This window comes from Podarcis liolepis (assembly GCF_965112155.1).
Source record: "Podarcis liolepis genome assembly, chromosome: 1".
NCBI classification, from domain to species: Eukaryota; Metazoa; Chordata; class Lepidosauria; order Squamata; family Lacertidae; genus Podarcis; species Podarcis liolepis.
The window spans coordinates 66,331,713-66,354,191 of record NC_139554.1 but is presented as its reverse complement, the minus strand read 5'-3'; the positions used below and the strand labels follow the sequence as shown (position 1 = coordinate 66,354,191).

The window sequence follows — 22,479 nt, the reverse complement described above, 5'->3', positions numbered from 1 at the left end:
AAAGAATAACGGGTGGGGAGGAGGCTGGCTCCTTCTCCATCATGCAGTTTTATTTCTGCTAGGGATGGGGGAGAAATTTGTTTGATCCACAGTGAGCCAACCTGATTCAGTCTCCCTGCGTGTGCTTGCAGACTGGAACACACTATCAGTTCAATCATGCACTTCTCCAGAGTTTGTGCTGCAGTTTAGATCCCATAATGTACACACCAAAAACATATTTTGTGTCAGTAAATGCATATGTGTATATATTTTAGGGCATTGAAACAAAGTGTATTTCATTGGAAGAATGTGTGCAAAGTGCATTAAAATGTATGCAACTTGGATGTTCATTTTTCATGCATTTGTTCGGAAAGTCACAAAGCCTCAGCAGTAAAAGGAGCCCCTTTAAAGGGAGGAAGGAAGGGAGGACCAGCTATTGGAGGAACAGAGTAAAATATTCTCTGGCCTAGATGGTGGACAGAAAAAACTTTCTCCCTCTGGCATGCTGGCTCTCCAAATATGAAATGGGTCACCTTTTGGAGCTGTTAAAGAGAGACAGGAAGCAGGAATTATATGCAAATTATAGATGTGGACATTCAGAGGTAGGGAAAAATGGATTTGAACATCACCTGTGTAAATGACCTCAGTTCAGGCTTTACAATGGAAGGCAACGATTCATTAGCTGAAAGTGGAGCGACGGTGCATCATAAAATAGCTATCTACTCCCCTCTACAGGCACGAAGTGAGAACGGCATGGTGAAATTTTGCTTTCAGAGCCTTGCTGTTGCACCATGAAAAGGTCCCTCCATGCACTGAACACCCCTAAACCCCACACACTTCGTTTGTTCCTCCTTTACATGAACTGAGGAATGGGGACAAGCTCATTTTAATCTAAACAGAGCCTAACCTTATGAGCTCTTGAGGGGATGAGAATACCTTTACCTTACCTTGCCAAGCACATGAGAATTGAGCTGAAAGTTCTGCTTAGAGATTGCTACCTTGTTTTAAAAATGAAAGATTTCTTAACTCAGCTGTCTCCTTCCCCACCTAGGTGAGTGTTGGGATTTGATATTTGTAGATTAAAAGCAAGTATAACAGCTTTGGAGGTGACAGGTTATGTAGAGCTCAGGATGTCTTGGGAAATATTTTAAGAAGACTTTTCCTGTCAGCTAGTGTAATATGTCTCCTCACAGACATGAAGTAATGGGTTAGTTGCCCTCAGACAGAAGCTCATGCAACAATAAATTTTGTCAGTCACAAGCCTTGAATAAGGGTGTGACATAAAAACAAAAGCTTTGGGGAGTCACCATTAACATGTCCGGTGCATTGTTTGTTACTGTTTACATTGATAAGTCACATGTTTGCCTAGTCCTCTAGGTGACACAAACCAATTTAGTCAATAAAAATTAAAAGACACACCAAAAATCAGGTAAAATACAATATCAGCACGCTCATGCAAAAAGGCAAATGCATAAAAAAGAGCCACAATAATCCCACTGGGATAAAATTTAAGTGGTCAGATTTTGTCAGACTAAAGTAATATTCAGTATCAATTCTGAGATATTGTAAATCTTAAACATGTTAAAAGACAGGACAAAGTATTTGCTTGGAGCCACTTAAAGCCCCAGGCAGGTCTTTCCTTCATGATTTTTTTTTTTTTTTAATGTCTTAGGTGAGAGGTGGCCCAAAACATTTTGGAGCCTGAAGCAAAACACCCTGCTTCCACTGGGGGACGGGGCATGAGGTTTGCAAGGGCTTCGCCTCATGGAAAAGCCCTTGCAAAGTCTCACTGGAATGTGTGAGGGCAAACTCTGCAAGGACTTTGGGAATGCTTCCCTCTCACTGAGTTTTGTTCCGGAGAGCTTTGCCACTGGTGGCAAAACTGTGTGGCAGAATGCTGTGTCACTCTGCCAATGCCAACACCTCCCTTACCTTGGTTGCTTCTCTGGTGGTGGCAGAAGCTGTGAGCAGCTTCCACCGCTGCTTCGCCCCACTGCATGGGTGGGCCAGGTCTGTCTTTGTTCCTGAAAACAATGTGGAAATTCCTCTCCATGTTTCTCATAGCTACAGTGTATATTATGTTACACTGTTAAGAGATGAAGAGAGTTTGCAGTTGCAGCTAAATTCATTCGCAGCTGAGAGGATAAGCTAGTTACTAGGTTCACTGTGTGTTGCTGAGGTAATGACAAGCCTGCTGAGTCGTTTTGCCTGGCTAGACTGTGTCCTTGAATTCTGAGAGTGCCTGGGTGGAGAATAGAGGGCAGTGTGTTTGTAGAAGCTAGTTGATGGGTACAAATGTAGAGTCCACATTTGTTGCGCTGTTGACTTTTGCCCACGGTCCCATCCCTTACTGGTATGTGGCTCTTGCAAGGCTGCTTAGAAGGGCACGTGGCCTTTGGGCTTAAAAACGTTGCCCACTAAGGCAGTGCAGGCACAGTTGGGTGGGGGAGAGAGTTGGCAAAGCTGAAGCAGAGAATTTGTCACAACCTAAACCACAGAGCCTAGGACTTGTAGATCAGAAGGTCGGCGGTTCAAATCCCCGCGACAGGGTGAGCTCCAATTGCTCTGTCCCTGCTCCTGCCAACCTAGCAGTTTGAAAGCACGTCAAAGTGCAAGTAGATAAATAGGTACAAATCTGGCGGGACGGTAAATGGCGTTTCCATGCGCTGCTCTGGTTCACCAGCTTAGTCATGCTGGCCACATGACCTGGAAGCTGTATGCCGACTCCCTCAGCCAATAAAACAAGCAACCCCAGAGTCGGCCACAACTGCCCTTTACCTTTACCTTTGTTCCTCGCTTTACGTGAACATATGGGAGCCTTCAGTGAGTCTTTGCCCCAGAAACAGCTATGCATGCAGGCATATCCTAGAACCCTTTGCATGTGGATTTGAAGTTTTAATGGTAGTTAGGCCAGAGATGGGTCAGCCTTTGTGAATGTGAACTCCTGCTTGGGAAGTTTTCTGACTAGATAATCACTTTTTAGAAGCAGTGTTTTAATAAGATAGTTTATGCTACTGATCAGCTTATTCCACATTCCTAAAATGAGATGAAAACCCTCCTGCACGGTAACTCTTTAATAGTCTCCAGTTGCATAGTCAAGTCTTTCAAACCAGAAAACACATACTATATAAATAATAGCTGTACTTTTAGCACCATCTAGTGGTATTTTATTTATATTTTCTGGCATGCTCAGTGTTCCTTCCCCCTATTCTTCCACCTTACCAAGGACACAAATTAACAAAAACAAGCAAGTTACAAGTCAGGACTACACCATTACATAGCTGCTAGAATCTGATACAAGAGTCCCTTGCCTGGTTTGTTCTGTGTCCTGGGAAGAATAGGTGTGGAATGGTGGCAAGCCCCCCCTCCCTGCACCAATATCCTTGGTGACGCTACTTTGGGACCTCCTCAGATTTATTCAGCATTTGAGATTATATCTATGGTGAGTCCAATTTATTCCACCCACCAAGTTAGAACGTAAATATTGAGCTAGGAGGCCCCACCATGTACTTGAATTTGAGGTTTTTCTAGGTAATCTAGTGGTTGCCTTTTACGACACTGAAGGAAGCAGAGAAAGAGGGAGGGGAGGGGAGGGAGTACATAAGCCTGAAGCCCATGACCAGGCTCAGAAATTTACCTCACAGAATCATAAATGCAGGAATATGCAGCTGTCCCTTACAGGAATCGAACCTGCAACCACGCTCTAACCAACTCAGCTATCCACCTCCTTATGAACTGCCCTTAGTTTTGCCCAAATGCCAGATAATAAGCAACACGAGAACCATACAACACAAGAACCTTGAGAAGAATATCGGAAGAAGCAGCTGAAGCATTAAACTGGACAGCCAGCTGTACTTATAGTCAGGTAGAAAGGGGTTACCTGCCAGGAATCACACTCTGCATTACTAGCCAGGCTTAAGACTGCTTTAACTTCCAGCAACCTCCCTCTTTGTACTCCTGGGGCTAAAGGAAGTAGGATAGGATAAGTTTTGTATTGCGTCTCAAATTCCAAGCAGGTTAACATGTGCTCAATGGCTACTAGTCATTATGGCTGTGTATTACCTCCACTTGCAGAGACGATGTGCTTTTGGGTACTAGTTGCTGGAGATTGGGAGGTTGCTTGTTGCATGAATTCCCCCCAGGATTCCTATAAGCATTTGGTTGGCCAATGTGAGGACATAATGTTGGAGGAGATGAGCCATCAAGGTTCCTCTTTTGTTCTCATGACTACACAGGCCTTCAGTCTGATGCAGCAGGACTCTTCTTCTGTTCTAGATGTTGCATTTAGACAAACTGATAATACTGCTTAATTGTATTCAGTCTTCACATATTTGTAAGGTGGCATACATAGAGAGGATTTGTTTTCTTTCTTCGTAGTTATCCTAGGCAATTCCGGCCTACAAAAGGTGGTTAAAAGATAGAGACAAACTCAGCGCTAAGGAAGTTCAGCTTTCTTTGAGGTATAGTAAGGCGACTGTCCAGCTGTCTTCCATCAAACATCCTAGAATTTAATGCTGAACACTTTGGTTCATATACTCAACCAGAGGCAATGCTGCAATTACTCAAGTACCTTGCTGAAAACCTTTTGAAAGCCAAAGTACACTGTGTCAGCTGCATTACCTCTATCTATATTTTTCTACTCTAATAAGTGTATGAGGCAGCACCTGCCCTCGGAGAAGCCATACTGGCTCTGCTTCTGCAAGGCTTGTTCTTCTATAGGCTTGCTTATTTTATTTTTAACTACACCAGCTTCACCATGACAGATGTTAAGCCAACTGACCTGTATTTCCCAGGATCCCCCCTTCATCCCTTTTTAAAAAATTGGTACTACATTGGCTACTTTCCAGTCCTCAGGTATGGAGGCTGATCTGAAGAGTACATATTTATGTTAGAAAATCAGCCATTTCACATGTGAGTTACTTGACAACTCTCAGGTAGATGCCAACCAGCTACAGTGATTTGCCTGTCTTTATTTTGTCTGTTAGGTCTAGAACTTAATTTCCTATTAGTTCTCAGTTCCTGTTTTGTTCAGATTTTTTCAGTAAACCTTTACCAGGATTTTCACTCTGGACTGCAGTTGCATTATTGATGTGTCTCTGCTAACGGGTGCAATATACATTTCCCTAGATATCCTTTCCTTTTTGAAGTTTACTCTTTGGGTCTTCCATTATCAAAGTAGCCAGTCTCGCAAGAGCTGTGAGAGACTGCAAATTCAACAGTACAAGATCTGTGGTGCCAGGAAGAGAGTGTAAGGAATACTCTTGCTTTGTGCCTACTGAGCAGTTAATGGTGTGCATCAGTTAATGTGCAAACCATTCTGGCTCTTACAAATAGGAGGAGAGGATGCTTAAATATCATTCAGGTGGGCTGTAATCGCCTTTGTTTCACAGAACGTTGCAAAAAACAACAGGAAGTAAAGGTTGGATATTGAAGGCTAGCGATAAAGGCCTTAAATGAGTTTGCATGCCGAGTGAAGAATGACAGGTGTCTGGAATACCTCTTAGAAGGATCTTTAGCTCAGTCCATTTTGCTGGTGAAGTCTTTAGGCTGCAATAACGCAGCTTCTTCCAAGGAGGAAAAATGAAAGTGTACATTTGCTCTCAGCAGTTATTAAAGTGGAAATGTGATGGCATTATCTGAACACTCATCAAAGGTCAAGGGAATTAAATTGGCATAAGGTAACTCCCCCCCCCCCGCTCTCTATTGCATGTGACTCCAACAGGGTTTATCTTTCTTTTCTGAGCTATTCCTAATAGCATCATACAGGGACCACTGCTTTATTTCTAGAAAAGAGTTGCTGGAGCTTGTCTCTTTAGAAATGTTGCCCTCTGATTCAAAGACACTTCTTCCTAAGCCCAGGAGATGACTATGTTTGATGACTGTTTCCTAGCACCTTTTCCCTAGCCATTTCCATTTTGTAGGGCCTGAAAAGCAGAGACTTGGCTGCACAGTCCAAAATCAAAATCAAGTGTACCGTATTTTTCGCACCATAAGATGCACCTGACCATAAGACGCACATAGTTTTTAGAGGAGGAAAACAAGAAAAAATATTCTGAATGAAACAGTGGATGTATGATTTTTTGGGGTGCAGGCTGTAGCCATGGACATGCTATGTGATCTGATGGTGAATTTGGGGTGACCCAATGCAAAAATCCTGAGGATCCATAATACGCACAGACATTTCCCCATACTTTTAAGGAAGAAAAAAGTGCGTCTTATGGATCGAAAAATATGGTAAGTTTTCCCACCAAAACCTCACTTCCTGACATAGACAATAGAATGGCCCCAGTTACTGACATCTTCAGGTGACCAGAAAGTGCTCTTTATTCCCTATGGTTTCAATCTTTTCAAAACCTGATGAATGCTATATTAGAAGTACCATAAGCCCTCCTTTGAAAGTCAATGAAACAGGAACCACTTTTTTTGTTAGACAAGCCCAAGATAAATTCTTTCCTGGGGTGGATTTTGGTAATCTTTGTTATATGGTGCCCTATGTGAGGCCAAAATTGGGTCCCCCCCAAATGGATCTTCTCATTATGGATCTTCTCAGTTTTGCACCCCCGTATTTTAGCACCCTGAGTGGGGGAACCTCCCACACTGTCCTAAATACAGAGCTGGTCTTTTCTTTGTGTGTCTGGAAAGCAGCCTTCTAGAACCACCTCATTCTTTCGTGATGTCTTCATCAACACTTTTTAACTTTTTATCCTTCTACATCAGGACTTACCCATGTTTGTGCGTGCCTTCAAAAACAGTTTCTTCCTCTCTGTTCTGAGTTTCTGATCATCAGCCCCTGAATACGTGCCTGTTCTTGTGGCTCCTAGAAGCTGTCAGCATGCAACAGTGGCCAGTGTCTGGGAATGGCTTCAACTGGCCTGCTAAACCAGGTGAGGATAGCCAACAGGTCTCAAACCCCTTCCCCTGCATGCGAAGACAGGCTCCATCAGTTGAGTGGATGAGACCAATAGTGGGTCCAACAGTCAAGAAGCTGGTTTTTGCACATACTGTAGGGGAAAGTGAGGGGCAGATGGAGCTTGTGAACCTGGGAAGGTAACCCATTTAGAAGAAGGAAAACTCCCACTGCTCTGTGGAATATCTTTAGGAGAATAAAAGGCTAAATCCAGAGTGGGAATCCAGAGCCTTTTAGAAGGTTGGATGGTGCCTTGTAAGCTTCCTTCGAGCAGCCAAGCTGGTGCCAAACGTGTTGCTTTCCTCTCCTTTCCTTTCCTTTGGGCCACATCAATGAGGCTGAGAGGGGGCTATTGTTGTCTGGGCATTCCAGGACCTCCATACACACTGCCCAGGCTTGCACCCTGGGTAGGTCACTTTGGTACTGCTAATGCTGTGGTTTGACTCCTGGAGGCACAGTCCATTGTTTCTGAAGACAGACAGATGCCAACAACATTTATCTACTTGTACCATTAAACTCAAACAAACAAGTGATGTTGTTTTCATAGTAAAGATGTCTTTATTCCAAAATAATAATGTGTTAGCCGGACAACTACATACAAAACATCTACACAAGACTTTGGTAAGAAATATATCCATGACAGCTTTCTCAGAAATTCCATAGTGAACCAAAAAGAAAAAAAGAAAAAAAGAGAGAGAACAAACAACAAAGAAAACATAAAAACAAAAAGGCCTTTTTTGTTTTTTTTTAAAAACCAAGTTGCTTTTATTAAAACCTATTGTACATATAAGCCCCCTAACATTTCTGTTTCATTGCTTGTAAAGTTTCTACAGATTATGTAAGAAAATAAAATACAGAGAATGTTAATAAATGGTAAGTGAGGTGTATAAAATTCCTAGATCTATACCTGTGCTTTTGGTTCCAGAGTGTGCAACAGGCATGAATTATTGTACAAGATAAGAAGTGTGGTCTATTGTTGGCTGATTTGCAACAAATATTACACTACTAGAAGGTTTACGGTAACTTTGCAATAATGCTATGCATTCTGTGTCACTTTGGGATTCATTTCTTTAATAGAAAAATCAACCTTAAGAGTCTCTATCAAGCTAAAATTAGGTGTGATTAACAGCACAATCATACACATCTCTACCTAGAAGGAAGTCTCATGACTTCAGTGGACTTACTCCCAGGTCAAGTGTGTATAGCATTGCAGTCTTAGTCTCATTAAAACCAATGGAACAAGGTAGTCCTAATTAAATTTCCACTAAAAGTGATTAGCTGGATTGGGGCCGTTCTGTTTTTCATTCATTTTTCATTTCTTTTTTTTAAAAAAAGCATTATCATTATTACAAAAAGTAATGATTCCCACCACTATTTGGATCACATTAGAAGAAATTTGTCAATGTGGACTGGGACAGCTATATTATCAGGTGATAGAGCAACCAAATTTTCTTCAGCTGCAAGCTCTTTCATGCTTTCGAATCACAATCCTTTGAAAAGTCAGCCAACCAAGCAAAATACTATTAGATATTAAAGAAATTACAAGCAACTACACAGAGCTGCTGCTGTGTCAATCAAGTACTGGGGACAGTGAAAGTCAAATCATTAAGTTCATGGAAATTCTTACTGAGTTCAGTAGAGCCAGCACTCTTTCTGGGACAATTACTAGCATTTAATACAAGCACAGCGTAGAAGAATCAAAAACATTTTAATGCAGGGTGTTTTGTTTTTTTGCAAGTAAATGCAACTGGGCATACTCCAGCGGTTACATATTTCATGCATATTTTGACTGAATAAGTATATAATGTGAGGAAGTTAATGCATAATTCATTGAAGCAAAACATAATTGAATCTTAGATATCTGAAAACCAGAGACACAAAAATTAAGCATCAGCCTAATCTCGTGCATTAACTCATAAGTGTGCTTGTCCTTTCAAGACATTTCGGCTCGGCGCCTGTGCTGAAGGCCCTCCTGAATTTTCCCTGGTTCTTCCCTTCCTTGCCCATTGGCCCTCAATTGCTTTGGGTGGCTTTGCACTGGAAGTGACTGGCTACTCAGTGCAAATGGTACATGAGAAGACACAACCACAATGAACTAACTGTGAAGATAGAGTGTCTCTGGGTCTTGAGTATAGAGACAGGGATGGAAAAGGCTTATGAGAAGGAATATAGTGAGGATTTGGGAGGCGAGGTGCACTTTAGCTCTAGAAAAAGAACACTGCCAACCTTTTGAGATTGCGTTAACTTTTCTGATGAGGCATTCAATAAAAGGACATATATTTATCTTGAATAAAGGACTTCTTTCAAAGTGGCTATGGTGACTGTGGTAAAAAAGCTAAGAGCCTAGCTCCTCAGATTTCTGCTTAGCGACTCCACAGACACCCAAATGGCAGAATGGCAGTCAAAAGTAGTTGATTCTGAAACAAAGTTTGGATTATACATAGAAAAGTGATGTTATTTGTAGCCGACCACACATGTCTTCTGAGGTGAATCCTTTCTGGAATAGTTACAAATGAGACCTTTTAAGTTTCCATGTATAATGAGCCCATGGTACCCTTTCAAAAAGACACCCTGAGTGCACCAAATATTATGTTGGAAGAGGTGTTTACATTTTCCCAGAGCTCAGCGGTGAGTCTTAGGTGAATCTCTCTGTGTCAAAAACAATAAAATGTGTTTTCCCCCCTTAGGGTGCCAACACACTGTGCTGCTGTTTATAAATGCTGCAGCTCTGAAAGGGGTACAAGATGATTAATGTCAGCAGCTACATGACAAATTGAAAATGAAAACCTTGTGGAATTTTGGAGCTGTGTGCAGAATTCATTCCTTTTCTGCAATAGTTGGAGGTCCCTTACCTCTAGAAAGCTGGTGGCATCACCCTGCACGTTATTTCATTCTGAGACCACTGCCTGCAACAATATCATTATAGTTTTGGGGACTCTCTAATTTGACTCAGTCCCTTTTGGACTCAGTCCTTGTACAGGATTACGTTTGGCATAGAAAACTGAAGAGAATGCAGAAAGATGCCCTCCTTTTTATACTGTGGTTTTTAACTGCTGATGATTTACAGAACACTCTAATATATTACCTGAATCTTTCTCCACATCTCTTGACATTCCAGGGAAACTCACTGATGCCTTATCTTTCGGAAATGTTTACAGCCTCATGACCAGATGAGCCACTCTGGCAAAATGACATTGCATGCATGCTTCTTCCCTCTCCCACACTAATCCCACATTCCTCTGCACGCAAGATGCATACAGACTTCGTTAATACTGGGAGTCATTTGCCCAGGACATCAAAATGTTACTAATAATCCATGCACTTGTTCATTATTGTGGTAGACTTGAGCTTGCTCCTTAAAATTATTTATATAACCTCTAGAGTTTTTTGTTGCCTTCTTCATTGTTGTATCAAAATTTCTGAAGCTTTGGCAATTGAAAGTAGAAACAGATGAACATACAAGGTATTTCTGTAAAGGTATGTAGAGAACGGCTGGCATTTTCAGCATTTTTTTCTAGTTTGGATTTTTGCACACTGAACACAAGTTGTGTTCTCCACAATTATACTGGCTATATTAGGGGCAGGTAACTGAATCCCTATCCTTCGGGCCCAGGTTGCAGCTACATGGCACACATCAGCCAATATTGGGTTTTATGAGAGAGATGGTGAAGGATTAATTCAAGGCATTTGCCTTGCCTGTTACAGTATGCCATAGTTGTGTCTGTAATGTAGTCCTACATTTTAGACAGAAATGCAGGAGCTTTCTGCTTCATCCATGGGTGTTCCTAAGGACCCACTTACTGACCCCAGCCCCCTTTCAATGGTACTTACTCCACTGTACAACTTCCTATTGGAGCTGTACTTTTTGTTTTTATACTAATATATAATACCAGCACCACCAAAACTGTCTCTCACGACAGTTACTTTCTTCTGAAAATATATGCCAGAAATATGGCAGCCATTACTGGAAAGCTAGTAAGAGAACGAGGAGAAACAAACATATATGCTGCCTGTGACAATTACATCAGGGTAACAATACCTCTGCCAGGTGATGGAGAGAGAAAAATGGAAGCTTTGTGACTGAAAGCAGCTTTGGGAGTGATGCGGAGAAGCTTCTTCCCCTTCTTCCTTCTTGGAATTACTTGGTAGAGCAAGGTTTGAAGCTCTGGTGCTAAGGACCTTCACCTCTGCAGCAGGCATCTAAACAACACCTTGTATATTTATGGTAGCCCAACTCTTAGAAGGCAATGGCTTCTCTCGAAACCACCGAGATCTGTTTGGTTCTGATCCCCAGGCAAGGATAATCTCCAAATCAGAGATGAGCGAGGCTGGCTGGGACTGATGGAATGCAGCAACATCTGGAGTGCCGCAGGTTCCTCATCCCTGATGCAATTGAGTGCCTGCTTTCCTGTATCTTACCACTTAGCACTTGTGGCATTTCAGATGATTCCCATCAACCCCTAGCCAGAATGGCCAAAGCTTGAGGGATGATCAAAGCTGTAGTCCCACAACTTCTGGCAGTCACAGGTTCCTGTCTGGTGGTCACAGGATGTCCTGACGTAACATCTGACATGGCAAATGTGAATAGTGTTCTTACTTAGAAGCAGCCCAACAGTTAATTTGTGGCCTTCAGACAGAAAGTGTTACCATTTGTTCTATTCGCATGTGAACAGTTTAAATTTGCTTTCCCTTCTGAAAGTGGGAAGGAAGAAAATATGCTTTATTTTGTAGTGGTCCCTACCGAAGGAAAAATAAATGTCTCACAGGATTGCTATAAATACAAATTTAAAAAGATAACTATGCACCTGAAGTATTATTGAACCAGCATTATTGAAGTAATTCCTTGGCACAGTTGTGTAATCACAGAGGCACTGCTTTGAGTATTTTGAAACTGGATCCAAATAGGTATTTATGTTTGCAATGTAATTTATGCATGCATCCTGTGTATTTACAGGTAATATTTCTATGATTATGGTATGTCCACACAGAGATGTCTATAATTTCAAAGTTATTAGGAGTTCACAATGACTTCACTATTTTTATGCATTAAGGGCTAGCTGGAGCATCAAGGAGCCACTCTCAGCATACATTTGTGAGGAAATATTTATAAAATATATCTCTTGCACCAGCAAGACTAATAAGCAAACCACACTGCAAAAATGAAAACTAATATACACAATTTATATCTTCTTTTAAAAAAAATCAAATCAAGGTTGATTTTACTTTAGCTCAGAGTGCATTATTTGAAAAACTCAGGTTTGGCTAACATGGATGAACATTGCAGGCTCTTAATTCCTTCTTGTCTTTGCAACTAGTAAACTGAGTGCTTTTGAATCTCTTCTTGACTGTCATGAACCTTTCCTGGATTCCACCCCCACACAGTTTGGTACATTCTGACCAAGCAGTCCATGGTTTCATCTTACAACCTAAAATTAAAATAAAATAAAAGCATGAAGGTCAATACTTTGTGTGAAAATTCTCTCTTCTGTACACTTGTTTTGATTTCTGTTCTTAACTTCAAGCTTTTAAAATATCATGGTTAGATATATAAATAATTCCACAGGTCATTCGGCATGCTACCTTGAGAAATAGTTTATACTTTTAGAAATTCCTCGTGAATATCTGTGGCTCATGAGTCTATCTCAACTGCCACATCCACACAATGGATCTTCTGAGTGGCAGGTGTTGCCCATGTGAATAGGCTGCTCTTACAAATGCACAAGGGACTGCAGTAGCCCTACCTAGTACATTAACTGGGCCCCTTCTATTAAATAGATAGGACGAATGACAAACAGAAGCAGAGGATCGAGGCTATGGAATGTGCTCCCATTCTACATTTCGGAAAAGGTGCTTGTAGCCAGCTAAGTTTTATTCAGAGTAGACCCTTCAAAACTAACAGTCCTAAGTTTGACATGACTTGAAAAATTAATGGATCTTTCTGAGCTTAGTATGTGTTTTATTCTGTTTTGTGTTTATTCTGAAATTGGTTTAAATCATGTTGTATTTTCTTTATAATTTGAGGGGGGGGGTTGTGTGTTAATCATTCCTGTGATCTCTGGGGACCAGTTCAGAATCTATAAATGACTCAGGAATAAATAAACAAACTAGCATTGTAGTCTAGGGTTGTGTGCCTGTTTGCTCCTCTTTTAACCAGTTTTTGGTGGCACAACAGCTCCAAGCAACGTCTACAACACATACCTGGAAATTGCTCGCCATCTACATCTTCTTTTGCCTGCTCACTTCTCCTTTTTTCACGAGGCTCTTTCCACCGCCGTTTCTCAATATTGGGATTTCTCAAGCATTTCCTTATCCGGCATTTTTTACGCTGTACAGTTTCTGGGCACGAAGCTCCTCCAAACTGGGGTTCCATTTTGATCATCCTTGTCCTGATCATATGACCTTTCCCACAAGATTTGTTGCATTCTGACCACTGAGACCACTCTGTTAACTCACAGTCAATGGCTACACAGACAGAACAAGAAAGGCTGCCATGAGCATCAAGCTACGCAAACAAATGAAGTTAAGGAACAATGTCAATATGCTCTGATAGTGGCATCAAAAAGCAGGAAAATTCCCTGATGGTCTCAGAGCAAATTTTATAGCAGCTCTCTGCACTCTGGTGTCCTACAGATGCCAGTGGACTACAACTCCCATCATCCCTGGTCATGCTAGCTTAGGAGCATCAACTTGGGGAAGGCTGTTTTACAGCAACACAGAACCTAGATCATCTTCTTATAATTATGTTTTGAGAATAAGCTCAAATTACTCCACTGGGGACTTACTCTCCATCTGTGGCGGCCTTTCATTGGCCAGGCAGAAATGAATATGGAAGCGGTGAAATGCTCGTCTTTAGAGCACACAGGCCCAGACATAGGCGCAGACTCCATGGGGCCTGAGGGGGCCCGAGCCCCCTCAAAAATTTGTTTGGGGGGGCTCGGCCCCCCCAATAATCTCGAGCGCCCCTCCCCCAGCCCAAAATGCACAGGGTCGGGCTGCATGCCTCCTGCCCTCCCTCCCGAGCAAAAGCTCCACCCAATTTCCTTCGGAGCTGATTAATAGGCGCAGCACGCTCTCCCCTATTCGCTCACGAGGAGGCGGCGCCACTTTATCTGCATATTCATGAGCTTATTTATTATTCATGAGCTTTCCCGCCCCCCCCCCAATATTTTTTATAAGTCCGCGCCCCTGGGCCCAGAGGCTGTTTTTGCACCACTGCAGACAACAGTCACACCCTGTTCCTTTCACAGACACAGAGATGCCTGAGAATCACAGGGATTCCCAACAGGGCACTGTTATTCTTCCCCCTACACTCTTTCTCTCTACTTCTCACTATAATGAACCAACCCATTACCTTGAAGAGGAACTCATTCATGCCTCCCATGGCAGAATCCAGTGGCACCTCTTCTCCTCAGAGCCCCAGCATGCAGGCTACTTGGATGCCTAGTGAGAATAACCTGGATCTTTGGAAGGGTAAAATCTTTTCAAAGAATTTAAGTGGCACTTGGCTCTATAATGGAACACACTTGTGGGTGGGCAGACCAGAAGTGGAAGCAAGGTTGGGGAGCCGAAACAGAAAGATCCTGCAGTCATCACCATTTGAAAGCTGGGATAATCTAGCAGTTAAAAGTATGAGCTATCTTTTGGGAAGTCTCGAGTTCAGGGTGGGGAATCTTTTTGGCTCCATGGGCCAAATCTGACAGGGGGTGGGGCTGCCCATCTGTCAACCATCTGACATCAGAACGAGTCAGGGGCTTGGGCACTTTTGAAGCCTTGAATTTGGGATGTCAAAACACCAGGTCAGCTGATCCAGAAAGCTTCATTTCTACTGTTGATCAGCAGGTGGGCAGTAGAACCGAAGCCTGCTTTCTGCGGGCATCAGGTGTGTGATAGAACTAGCTGTAGTTCTGCATCACCACTGCAAACACTTTTCAGCAGCAAGGAAGGCCTTTCATAGGCTCTCCAACACTGACACAGAAGAAATCATTCTCTATGATCTCTGCAATAGAATTAGACAGTCTACCGTTGTGTCAGGAGCTGCTGATATCTGTGCCCTGTGTGGTGACAGCTTCTAAAGTGACAGCTTATAAGCAAAGTATCTTCAAGCCTTGGACTGCCCACTCAGCCAAGCCTTATTCAAGCAACACGGTCTTTAGCATGTGAGCCGCCGGGGTGCGAAGATCTGCCCAGCACCCCCAAAGTTCTTTGTTGACCTTTTTTTTGGGGGGGGGGGGCGAACTCAAGGTTGTTGAGCTTTTTTGGGAAGGGGGAATCACTCACCTGTAACAACAACGCAGCAAAAAAAACTGCTTTTGTTTTGTTTCCTGACTCGTCGGGAAGGGAATATATGATGCTACAGAGTAACAGAGCAATGGAGGAGGGGGTTGGGGACTTCCACTCTATTGCTTTTCACTGCTGCAAATCAAGAGGGACTGGTGTACAGTGGGTATACATTTGGCGCCCCCCCCAGAATTCAGCGCCCGGGTGCACCACACCCCTTGCACCCCTTGGTAAAGACCACCCTGTTCTTCAGCTCTCTAGCTCTTGTTATTTGGTACTGATTTCTGCCTTGCTCCTTGATTTCCGCCTTCTCATTTGTCCTTTGGGCCTGACTTACATCTTTGTCCCAGATTTCCATGTTCCCACTTCCTTGCCCATGTCAGTCTGCTTGTCGATGACCCTGCCCTGACAGCTTGTGTGGAAATGGTGCTTTGGCAATGCCTGTGTAGCTGTGCATCACCGCTCTTGACTCAAAGCTATGATCAGGTTAGGAGTAGCACTTTGTCAAAGCAAGCAGAATGACCACATTTTTGGCCAAGCAGCATGCTGAATAGGAAAGAAGGGGAAGGGAAACGGCAAACTGGCCTTCGGACTCCAGACATCGGTACTTACGGCACTCGGGCAGCATGCACTTTTCAACTTGCTCCAGCTCCTCATTGCAGTCTCCAAGCTCTGCTGCAGATTTCAGCATTCTCTGTCGCGTCCTCATCCCCTTCCCACATGTTACACTGCAGTCACTCCATTCAGACCAAGGAGACAGCATACAGGGAATGGTATCTAGCGCAAGGGAGAAATATTGACTAGCTCACAGCCAGGGTTTAATTTCAAAGTGTTGTCCAGCCATTTGGGAAAAGCTGGAGGACAGGGCCACTTGGTAGAGACAGGATTGGTACTGTGGGAGGATCTTGCAATGGAGGAGGACCCTTGCTGGCTCAAATCCATATTGACTACCAGGGTGCAAACACCAGTGACCCCATCACCCCATCTTTCTCACTTGTGGGGCAAATGAGAAATTGCAATCAGCTCCCCCAGTCTCTCTTTTTTCCATCTTGGGAGCAGTCTGTCCTCACCCTGAATTGGCTCAGGGCTGTGAGGGGACAGAGTTAACCCATCTCCCCTTTGCTATTTCTCCAATTTAAATGGCAGCTGCTTTTGCCAAGAAGCTCAGTTCAACATGAACTCTACATGTGCCCTGAGAAAACGAGTTTACTTTAACATAGCTTTGAGCAATGAGTACATCACCAGTGTAAGGAATCAGAGAAAGCTACAGTTCAAGTATCATTGTAAGCCCCAGTGGCTTCCACCAAAGAGGTTAGAGATCATACAGCACTGGAAAACTCTGGACACATTTACATCCAGTGGCTGAATGACTATGGTGTGCAAACTGGCACAGCACGGTATGTTTACAATGCAGCTTCAGTAAGGAGGAGATGAAGCAAGATACCTTTGTAGATACTTATACATTGATTTAGGGGCCCCAAGATTAGTGCCCCCCCAAGCTTTTAAAAAATCATTTTGGATAGTTTGGTGCCTCCAGATGCTAATAGTGTTGTATCAATGAAGATGCATCTATGGCTCTTTGTTTTGATTTTGAATGTATTTCATGAAACCTGAAATGATTATTTTTCTAAAGTCAGGTCAAATGAATTCATTCACCCACGCTAGAATGTGGTATTTGTTAGGCTTTCTTGAAGGAAATTGTTACATGTGCCAATGAGAAAATGTACCAAGAGAACTGGGGGGAGGGGGAATCCAGGAATAATTCAGTCAAGAGAGTTAACTGAGGAGAACAAAGTCCAGAGTTAAAGTGACACTGGCTAGGCAGGGAATGGAGCCTGAGACAATGGATATTTTCACACCTCGTAAAGTCAGGTCAGCATCAGTTCACACCACTACGGTTTCCTGGGGCTGGTTTCATGATGTGTAAAAACAGTAAACAAGGGTGACTGGCATGATGCGGGTGGCACACAGCTGCTTGCACTCCCCGATGATTTTTATAGTCTGGAGATGGCTAGTCCTCTAGCCAGCCAATGGTGCTGTTTATTCTTTTACAAGACTTGAAGTCAATCCATTGAGACCTCACATTAGACTGATTTATGGGTGATTTCATAACATGCAAAGGTTCACTGGACTGCATACATAAATCACAGTGACAGGAGAGGCTTGAGAGATACTAATTAATGTTAGCCTCAGAGCCATTTTGTACATTACGTATTAGCATGTGCCTCTACATACTTCAGAATAAGAATTTGAAGGCTATATTCTGCAGCATATGTTTAATGCATGCTTATTCTGCGTGGAGCTCTCCTTTCAACTTGAGTCTTCAGGCCAATGTTGTATGAAATAGTCCATACATGGGGAAATGCAATTTTGTATCTAGTGAACTGATTTATGCTCCCATTAATATATGCACGAGAGCCAGCCAAAACCTATAAAACAGGCAGGAGCAGTCCTATAGATGTACAGCTGATGGGGTTTTTTTTCATACCATGGTCAGATGAACATAACTGAGATGAATATTGATTCTACAAGGTGAATAATTTTGGCTGCAGAAGAAATCAGAAGCAAATGGTTTTCCAAAATAGAGATCTGGAAGGCTATTTCAAATCAGTATCTTACCCCTGCAGATCCTGCTCGTGTGAACCTCCTCATCTGTTCAGCCTATTCTTTATCTGTTTCAGGGGATTCTGGGGGTTATTTTTGCCTATCAGTCTCATCCTTCTGGCCAGTTCCCCTTGCCCTCATTTCTCTGGCTCCCTCCATATTTCAGCCCTGTTGCCCTGGGCCTGACTTCTTCATTATAAAGGTCTTTGACCCTTCCATCTGCCCTGCCCTAGTCTAGGATTAGAGGTCAGGTATAAAAATGCAGCAGAATGGGGTAGTGGAGTCGGTTGCACCATTTCAGGTTTAGCAGGTGGCACTGTGGGTCAAACACCCTGGGGTTGCTGGCTCCAACTGAAGCATTCAAACCACAGCCCATAATCTTCCTGGCCAAGGAAATTATCTGAAGATAGTGATGTAGAAAAAGAATGCCTAGATTAAGAATATCCAGCATACGTCATGTTACAGACTTGACTTTAAATCTGAGTTAAAGTGGTATATTTTACTTAAGTGCACTCTATAATCACATGCAACCTCCCTGCTAATACTATTAAAGGTGGCTTTGCTGAAATGAATCACACAACTTTCCATCTGAAACAAGTGCTCTTTTGTGCAGCCCAAGAAAAGAGAGACAAAGTCAATAATGGCAGGTTTTGCATTTGAAGCTTTAAAGCTGCCAAACAAATGGGATTAATCATCAAAAGACAAAGGAATTTTGTAGGATGTTGCAATAGCTATTTAAAGTAGTTTAGACCTTAGAGAAGAGAGAAAGCACATCCCCGGTGCCAAGGCCGCTTGGGATGCTAAAGTCTTTGCAAATCCTTATGCAAAAGGACCTGGACTAACACGTAGGGCAGATGTTAGCCATCTGCTGAGTTTGAACCTCTCTGAATATTGTGACACAGTATGCATTTAATACATAATTTGAAGATGGGGTGTGTGTCACAATTTAAATACATACGTTTTAAGAGAATTGTTTTCATAATTTTTAATATGTAGTTTGAGATTATCTTTTCATATTGAAGATTAATGTGGAAATGGGATAGAATTATGGGTAAAAATATGTCAAAGGGGCACGTACCCCAAACAGGCCAGTTCATCCCTCCCTAACTTTAGGCCACATGCCCTATGCAACATGGCTATGCGAGAAGCATCAGCTCAGTTGCCTGCCCAGTGAGGGTGCATTCTTTCTTCCACCTGCAAATTTGCTTGTCTCTGAGTATAACAAGCTGTGGTTGAGCCACATCTCAAGGCGGGGAGACATGTCACTTTCCCACACAGTGACTGGGTGAATCTCAGATACTTACGGCATTCGGGCATCATGCATTTCTCGGCTTCCGTGGTTTCTGCCTTGCACATGGATCCGTCTGCTGGGGTCATCTTGATCATCCGGTGCCGTTTCTTCATTCCCATCCCACAGCTGGCACTGCATTCATCCCACTCCCCCCATTCCGTCACCAGGCAGGTACTAGGAGCTATTGATAACAATAGGCAGAAAGAAGATCAGTCTACTGGCACTCGTTTAATAGAGGGATCACAGGCAGCTCTTATGCTGATTCAGCGAGGTAGGCTAAATCAAATACTTACAGCACTCCTCATTCACAATGCACTTCTCGGTCTCTTCTGTGGGTACTTTGCATATAGAGCCATCGTCGGGGAACTGCTTCACATATCTTTCTCTCGACCGCATTCCCATGCCACAAGAGACGCTGCAGGGGGACCATGTTATCCACTCGGACATCATACATGTGGAGCCATCTAAAATATAGAATACAATTGCCATTTCTTTTCTAAGTCTCACCTGGATGTGGGGTGGGTGGGAAGAGAAGCATACCTTTATCTCCACCCCCCCTTCTTCTCTTTCCTACCTTCATCACTGCAACCTGGGCCCATGCATGGCTGAAAGTCCTGCGTTTCTGGGCAAGGCACACTGAGGTCAAGCTGAGCTTTGAGCATCCTCTGCCTCATCCGCTTGCCCTTTTCACACGTGGAAGAGCTACAGGCTGACCATGGGGACCAGTTGGAATAGATGCAGGTTTCTGGAGTGTCGTCTAAAAGAAAAAAGAAACAGTTACTCACATGGTGCATAATAATTACCCTATGGAACTCACTGCCATAGGATATTAAGACAGCCACCACCATCACAAATGACTTTCCAAAGGACAAACAAGCCTAGGGATGAATTTCGCTGATACCCCCATTTATCTATTGTGCCTTCTGTTTTCTTGATCTTCTCACATCTCGTTCATTTATGAATACTTCTCGCCATAGGCTATCTTGCATTCTCAGCCATGTACATAGGTGCTCACAGAGCATCTTAGACTAGCCACTCAAATTATTTTGCATGCAAACACACACACACACACACACACACACAGGTTTTCAGTGTAACATTGCCAGCCAATCAAACTATCCCACTCAAATAGGTCAAGGGGTTTTAAAAACAAAACAAAACTCTTCTACATGCCTCCTAGTGTGATATTATTTCACTGGGATGCCAGGGATTGAAGCTGGTACTTTCTGCAGGAGGAACATGAGGGGCATCTCTACAAAGCATCCTTCCATATGGAATGACAGCCGTGCTCTTTTCTACCAGTTTTTGAGTTGCCTGGTATGACATGTTGCTCACTTATTCTGCATGTCAGTTTACAGCTTTGAAGATATCTAGAAGACTGCAGACAGAGGCATATTAAGTGGCTATTCCACAGTAATGGAGAAGCCAGAACATCTTCCAGTAGAATTTAATGAAAAATCTTCCTGTTTAGTCTGCCTTTCAGCAGCTATTTCCTGTTATGCTGCTCCATACTCAGTACAGGACAAGTCAGCAGTTGCAACATGGTGCTAAAGAAGATGGGAGGGCTGGAATTTCACTTCATTTATTTCTTGATTGAAATGTTTATAATCCACACTTTCACAAAAGTATAACAAGGCAGTATGCAAGATTATAATAAATTCACTAAAAGCACCAGTGTGGTGTAGTGGTTAAGAGTGGTAGTCTCATAATCTGGGGAACCTGGTTCGCTTCTCTGCTCCTCCACATGCAGCTGCTGGGTGACCTTGGGCTAGTCACACTTCTCTGAAGTCTCTCAGCCCCACTCACCCCACAGAGTGTTTGTTGTGGGGGAGGAAGGGAAAGGAGATTGTGAGCCACTTTGAGACTCCTTAAGGGGGGGTGAAAGGCGGTATATCAAATCCAAACTCTTCTTCTTCTTCAGTGAAAATATCATTAGAAAATCAGATTCCCAAGGCTAGTCTTTACAAGACAGTTTTCAGATGTTGTCTGAAAAATGGCCGAGATGATTCCTGCTGGACCTTCTACATGGCAAGGAGTTCTGCAGCACAGGGGCTGCCACACTACAAGCTCAATCCCATAGCAAAGACCAACTGAACTTCAGTAGTGTGTGAGGAACCACCAGAAGTGCCCCAGCAGAAGATCTCAATGATCAAGGTAGGGCTCAGATGGTCCTTAAGGCATTTTGGGCTCAAGTTGTTTAGGGCTAAAACCTGGAACCTGGCCTAGTAAAGGTAAAGAACCCCTGGACTGTTAAGTCCAGCCAAAGGCGACTATGGGGTTGTGTTGCTCATCTCGCTTTCAGGCTGAGGGAGCCGGCGTTTGTCCAAAGACAGCTTTCCAGGTCATGGGGCCAGCATGACTAAACCACTTCTGGTGCAACGGAGCACCTTGATGGAAGCCAGAGTGCATGGAAATGCCGTTTACCTTCCTGCCAGAGCGGTACCTATTTATCTACTTGCACTGGCATGCTTTCGAACTGCTAGGTTGGCAGGAGCTGGGACAGAGCAATGGGAGCTCACCCTGTCATGGGGATTTGACAATCAGCAAGCCCAAGAGGCTCGGTGGTTTAGACCACAGTGCCACCTGTGTCCTACCTGGCCTAGTATCAAATTGGCAACTAGTGCAATTCTCTCAGCACTGGAGTAACATGTTGCCAGCAACCTGCTCCTCTAAGCAGTCTGGTCACTGCATTTTGCACTAGTTGAAGCTTCTGGACCAGATAAAAAGGGCAGTACTGAGAAGTCACACAGTCAGACGATGGCCAAAGTCATTCAGATATTTAAGTTTTTTTTAAAGGCAACCTGCTCTACAAGCAATTCTGAAATATAGACTTGTAAATGTGCAATTCTAATGAGTTTTCAAAGGAAAAGAACCCACAGAAATTGCTTGCATCCTAGACAAAAGTAGAAAAAGGCACAAATGACAATGAGGCAATTAACTTTTGAATTTAAGAGATAACACCCTTTTTTACTTTTGAAAACAAACTCCATAATCTCTACGATACTCGATTTAAGATACTAGTGCATATGGCTGAATCATTCCTGCTCTCATTTGAATTCTACACATATTATAGGCTTACAAGGGCAGCCTGTCCTCATAGACAAACACAATCATTAATAAAGAAGAGCAGTTAGATGAGGAAAATAGTAGAGCCTGACGAAGACCAACCCAGCGCAGGATAATAAAGTCAGTGGGATTAGGCTTCTTCTAAATTAGTATAGTGCTGCTTTCAATTCCAAAAAATTCTGCCTGCTGACACCATCACTGTGGGTGTTTATTAAGTAATGATGCTGGCTCCAACCACAAATGGGTAAGCAAATTGTTTTTCCCCCTTCCTGTTTTTAATACTGTCCTAATAATAATGCAGTAGGCGTGAAATATAGAGTAGCAGCACTGGAGGATGAAGCAAAACACAAACTTG

The 22,479-nt window shown here is 43.0% G+C and overlaps 1 protein-coding gene across 1 annotated transcript in view; it reads right to left on the bottom strand.

Annotated features, from left to right (window-relative positions):
* Positions 1 to 7,421: 7,421 nt before the first annotated feature.
* SPON1 (spondin 1) overlaps positions 7,422 to 22,479 on the bottom strand; it is a 276,621-nt gene continuing 261,563 nt past the window's right edge. Inside the window, exons 11-16 of the mRNA XM_083463706.1 lie at positions 19,633 to 19,815; positions 19,352 to 19,522; positions 19,072 to 19,239; positions 15,776 to 15,940; positions 13,085 to 13,348; positions 7,422 to 12,312 (exon numbers count right to left, since the gene is read on the bottom strand). Of these exons, the coding sequence (XP_083319832.1) occupies positions 12,149 to 12,312; positions 13,085 to 13,348; positions 15,776 to 15,940; positions 19,072 to 19,239; positions 19,352 to 19,522; positions 19,633 to 19,815 (1,115 nt within the window). The 3' untranslated portion in view covers positions 7,422 to 12,148. The remainder of the gene's footprint in view (positions 12,313 to 13,084; positions 13,349 to 15,775; positions 15,941 to 19,071; positions 19,240 to 19,351; positions 19,523 to 19,632; positions 19,816 to 22,479) is intronic.